The 5,699-nt window shown below is 49.7% G+C and overlaps 1 protein-coding gene across 1 annotated transcript; it reads left to right on the forward strand.

Moving 5' to 3' along the window:
• The first annotated feature begins 220 nt into the window (after positions 1-220).
• CCDC71L (coiled-coil domain containing 71 like) lies at positions 221-2,383 on the forward strand. The gene has a single exon (XM_063134937.1). The coding sequence runs from the start codon at positions 566-568 to the stop codon at positions 1,427-1,429; it is 864 nt and encodes a 287-aa protein (XP_062991007.1). The 5' UTR covers positions 221-565; the 3' UTR covers positions 1,430-2,383.
• The last annotated feature ends 3,316 nt before the right edge of the window (positions 2,384-5,699 follow it).

A 5,699-nucleotide genomic window follows, 5' to 3' on the forward strand; every position in this document is an offset into this window, starting at 1 on the left:
ATTGGGGATGAAAATAGCAGGAAGCCCATGCTGCTACTAACTCCTTCTGCCTGGACCTCTCCAAGAAATATACTTCCACAGGTCTCCATGATGGATTTGATCTGATGTGGTTCGTGGGGGCGGGGCTTCTGCAGGTGACGCAATTCAAACCGACCAATTCAAAAAAGCTAAGGGTTTGGAAAGGCGTGGAAAACAAAACCTCCCCGCCAAGGGCTTTAAAAAGAGCTCCATTTTGTGCCGGCTCTCCTGGAAGTGGCAGGATATCGATCCGTGTCCTCTGCGCCGTTGAAACGAAAGAAGTTGAGACGCGCAAAGAAGAAGGGAAAAAGTGCCTCTTCCTACGTAGCCTTTTAAAAAAAAAAACATTCACGAGAGACAGGGAAGAAGAAAGGGGGAGCTGTGGCGAAGCCAGCAGGAGATAGAAGACGAGAGCGGCCACGGATCCCTCCCCGCTCGTTCGGGCGCAGTAGCTGCTCGACGGCAGGCGGCGGCGCTGGAGAGGACTAGAGCGAGGATTTGCAACCGCCGCCGCCGCCGCCGCCGCGGCGCGAGGAGGAGGAGGAGGATGAAGCAAGGAGGAGCTGGAGCCGCCACCAGCTATGGAGCGGCGGCCGTGGCTACCGGAGCCGCCCCGGAGCCGCCCAGCTCTGAGGTGGCGGCGGCGGCGGCGGAGAAAGTTGTCCACTCCCGTTCGCAGGTCCTGTTCTGCGACGGCACCAAGGCTTTGGGCGACGCCTTCAAGCTGCTGGTGCCCAAGTCGACGGAGTTCATGAGCTCCGACGCCGAGCTGTGGAACTTCCTGTGCAGCCTCAAGCACGAGTTCTCGCCGGTCATCCTCCGCAGCAAGGACGTCTACGGATACGCCTCCTGCCGGGCCGTGGTGCCGGACTTGCCCGGGGGCTTTGCGGCGAAGGCGGCGGCGGCGGGCCGAAGGGACCGGCCGTGGAGGAGAGCCGCGGCCAGGGGGAGGCGCCTGCGAGCCGCCGTCGCTGGAGGCGACACGAAGAGCAGAGGAGGCGGCGCGAAGAGGGCGGCCAAGAAGCGCTGCGGCGAAGGGGAGGCTTCGGCCCCCCGGACGACGGCGGCGGCGGCGGCGGCCACGACGCCCCCCTCGGCGCCCACGACGCCACCTGAAGCTGCCGCCTCCAGTTGTGAGGGGCGGGAGGAGGAGGAGGAGGACCAGCAGCGGACGTCCCCTGTCCCGGTGGCTTTGCCCTTCCCTCCGTGGACTCCCTTTCAGAGCAGGTCCCTCGAGGAGATCTGGAAGGCGGCCACCCCCAGCCTCACCACCTTCCCCACCATCAAGGTGCGCGGGAACGTGTGGAAGCGACGCAGCTTGGAAGCCATCCGGCGCAGGGCGGAGCGCATCTTGCGGGTGAACCTGGCGCCCTTGGTGAGACTCCGCCGCCTCCCCTTGGTCGGCTGCTGAGGAACATGACCCGCCGAGGAACCACGAGGACTCTTGTCTCCCCCTGCTCGTCAGCCCCCATGGATTAAAGGGGGGGGAGAACAAGGACTTTGAATGTGTGCCCCCCCCCCCCAATGTAGCTAACAAACGAAGGGAGGCGAATGTCAGTCACCTGTTTACAATTGCTTTGGTCTGGATTGTGTCCTCTTTTTATTCAATTAACTGCACTTTAGGGCGAAGACTGAGGGCCGTCGCCCCTTTCCTACCCCTCCACTCTTTTTACATCTAGCTTGGGAGCCTGCCCCCTGCTGGCCATCGACCTGCTTCATAGACAAGGATGTGACTTACAGAAAAAGGTTCTTCTGCTTACTCTCATCAACTTTGGTTGAGGAAGCAACTTGGCATGGAGAGGAGATGCAATCTTGTCTCTCCTTCTTTTGGCCTCACTACTTTCTTTCCGTTGGGCTACCTCACTAGCCTGGGAAAGAGATCATTTGCTTTCGCTTCTTCCAAAGGAAGCTTCTTTCCAACTAGCACAATGAAATGCCAACTGGTTCCTCTCTCTCATTAAGATGTAGCCGGTGGACTCTCTATGTATGACTTTTGTGCTATTGCACTATATGCTCAGGGTTACTTGAATATACCAAGTGTTTCCACTTTTGGATGACTGACTGTCAAGCTTTGACCAAGGATGCTCAAAGGAATGAAGACTTAACAGCTCATGGCTGATTTGATGGTGCAAAATGCTTCACTCCTTGTTCTTTAATTATTATTATTATTTTGTAAATGAATTGGACTTGGTGATTTACGAAGCTTTTGATATAATGGTCAAATGTTTTTGTATGTAATAAAGTTTTATAGCTGAAATGAATTAGTATTTCTGTTACAGCTTCTAAAGATGAGAGTTGTATTGGATACATCAATTTTATATAACCTTTACTTTAGAGAAGCTCTTATAAGTAAAAATTAATAAAAGTTTAAAAGCAAGAATTTTGTCTGCACTTTGGTTTATTGGGAAGGAATACGTTTGGGTAGAATGTATTTATTTATTTATTACATTTCTATACCGCCCAATAGCCGGAGCTCTCATATGAAGCAATGTCTTGATAGAAGGTGTTAATGGGTGTTAATTATGCTAATGATCGGTAAGAAATAGATTATTATTATTATTATTATTATCATCTACACCTATGAGTCATCCGGGACCGGTGGGGGGAGAATCTCGGGCTTTCTGGCTTCCAGAATCCTCCCCCAGTGTCTAAACACCAGTGCAACATCCTGAAAACCAAGAGGGACATTCCTGCATGGCACGTTTGGGTGTTTTTTTTGTGGGGGGGGGAGAAGGTGCAGGTCGTGCAATTGCGTGGCCCTGCGCCTCCAAAAAGGTAAGTAGTTTAAAAAAAAACCCATAAAAATTGGCACCAACAGCCATCCTGGGGATGGTGAAATTGCTCCTCCCAACCCCCCTGATGGGCATGGAGTCACCCTGTGCAGCTCCATGCCCGTTTAAAGAGCCCCACTACTCGCGGGGAGGAGGGAGGACATGGGAGCCCATGCCACACCGCCCATGGTCCTCTGGGCTGTCCCAGGACTGGTAGGTGAAGGGAATTGGCACCAGTAGGAAGGTAGAGGAAAGTGAGATGAGCTCTGGTGCCATGTATAGATGAACAATGAACTTTTTCATATCATTACACAAAAAGTTCATTGTTCATCTATACACGGCACCAGAGCTCGTCTCTCTCTCCTCTACCTTCCTACTAGTGCCAATTCCCTTCACCTACCACTGTCCCAGGACTGCAGGAAAAAATGGGATAACAGTGAGTGGTCGTCCCCGGTTGACCCTGGGATCCCCTGGTGAATTTGTCAATTGATGAAATAGATGCTAGGTCAGGGACTTGGAAACAATATGCCCAGGAGTCAAGTTTAAAGCTAGGACAGATGAGAATAATCCCCTTCACATCTTCTCATCCACTCTCGAGAGGCAAGGCCATTCAGTTTTATATACAGATCATTTAAGCACTATAGAATCATCCAGTGACTTGGATTGTGACTTTTCAGACCGCCATACTGTTCTCAAAAACTTCCTGGAAGTGACTGGGAAATCTCCACAAAACTTCCCCACTTGGGGTAAAACTTGGGGGTGATTGTACCACCATCAGAGCAAGAAGTCTAAAGTAGCCTTCCCCAAGCTGGTACCTCTAGGTGTTTTTGGACTACAACACTCATTATTCCTGACTATTAGCCATGCTGGATGGGGCTGTTGGCAGTTGAAGTCCAAAACATCTGCAAAAGCATCAGCTTGGGAGAGGTGGGTCTAGAACAGGGGTGCATCACCTCTTTTAGCCTGAGGGCTGAATTCAGTGTCAGAAAAGTTCTCTGGAGGCCATAATCCTGTGGTGGTTTTCGCCAAGAGGCCTTATAAAAAGGAGAAACTGCAGAAAAGCCAGGAAACCAAATGATAAGATGGTTGGAAATGGGGTGGAGCCAGGGAGAAGGGGGCATGGCTTTTGGGGGACTCATGGCGATCAAGCCACCGCGCCTACGTTTCTGCTCTCTTGGTCTAGAGTATTGGGTTCTTTCCTTCCCACCCCATAGAAACAGTATAGTGAGCTATTTGAAAACATCTTTCCTCTGAGGCTGACTCTTCAAGGTTCTTTACCGCTCTACTCTTAAAAGCCATTATAACATTAGATCCAAAGAGCGATGCAGGATGTTTCTGTTCTTTCACAAGTCCAGAAAATATGGGTTGCTACCAAGAGCAGGAATAAAGGAGCCTGTCTTTCAGGTAAAGCTTCTGCAGCTAAAGAAACTCAAGAATTTATCAATGTTCAACCCCCTGCCCACCCTTGCCCCAGTGGATAGCTCTAGCTACACTGGTTCCTAGTCATGTGGTGCTAAAAGTTGGGGATGAGATGAAAGAACTGAGCTTGACTCATAAAGGGATACTCTGGAGTAGATAGGGAGTGGTTGTAGGGAGAAAGGGGAATTGCCAAGAAACACCACCACCAAACTCCCCTTCCTTTTCACTAGTGAACAACTTCTGTCAGCTGAGTGATCATAATTTATTGAATTGCAAAAAACAAAACGAAAACCCTTTTCACTAGAGGACAACATCTGTCAGCAGAGTGATCATAATTGGATACAACCTTCCGTCTTTAGGACAGCCTCAGCTACCCTTTCTTTGCCACAACTTCAAATTCTTTCTCCTAAGGAACTCCTGGAACATAAACTACAGAAGAAGGTGTTGGACAGGGAGTCAGGAGTTCCAGGTTCTAGTCCCCAGTCGGCCATGGAAACCCACTGGGTGACTTTGGGCCAGTCACAGACTCTCAGCCCAACCTACCTCACAGGGTTGTTGTTGTGAGGATAACATGGAGAGGAGGAGGATTATGTACACCGCCTTGGGTTTCATGGAGGAAAAAAGGCGGGATATAAATGAAATAAATAAATAAGACCTTAATACTGCATAGACTTTATGTAATTTAGCCAAGCATTTTATGGCAGATACAAGCTTAAGACACTGCACTATTCTGCCTGTTCCATAGTGGGAAAGTTTATGGTCAGACCAAGTTTTTAGATTTAAATAAATGGAATGTATATGTTAACCTGAAAGCAGGGGTACGAACCTCAGACTGCAGGCTAAAGCCAGCTCTCTTGGGGTCCCAACCCAGCCCTCTGGTGTTTCCCAGATGGGGCTCTGCCCCTTATCCTCAACCACTATTCACTGGGTGTCCAGCTTTTGTGAAGCCCCCTCCCCCAATTCTGAAAGGTTGAAATGCCTCTCCTAAGGCTTAGTTACTGGTATTAAAAGAGCAGGAATTTTAGAGACTTCACTGGTTCTAATATGATGCCTATATCCTGCAGGTATCAAGGAAGTCACCAGCAAGGGAATCTTCTACAGGCAGTTGGGCAATTCAGCCCATTTAAGAACGTTGGTCTAGAGCAGGGTGCAGAACCTGTGGCCCTCTGGATATTGGACTACAACTCCCATTATCTTTGACCATTGGCCATGCTGGTTGGGGCTAATAGGAGATAGAGTCTTACTAACACCTGGAGACCCACAGGTTCACAACCCTTGGACTATAACTCATTTGTATTCCTCAATATGGGTTGACTCCAATGTTGTGTGAGTGGAGTTCCCATGGTGCAATGGGACTCTTCCACTAGTGGAACTCTTCAGTTCCACTAAAGAGTGAGTAGCATTGGCTTCAACCCTATATGTTTGTTTCAAGGCAAAAATGAGGAAAGAAAAAAAATGTGAGCAATGCAGTAGCAGCACGGTATTTAGGAT

This window comes from Elgaria multicarinata, chromosome 9 (genome assembly GCF_023053635.1).
Source record: "Elgaria multicarinata webbii isolate HBS135686 ecotype San Diego chromosome 9, rElgMul1.1.pri, whole genome shotgun sequence".
Lineage (NCBI taxonomy): Eukaryota > Metazoa > Chordata > Lepidosauria > Squamata > Anguidae > Elgaria > Elgaria multicarinata.

What these genes read in the sequence shown, in the direction of transcription:
- CCDC71L (XM_063134937.1), top strand. Translation starts at nt 566, where the DNA reads ATGAAGCAAGGAGGAGCTGGAGCCGCCACCAGCTATGGAGCGGCGGCC.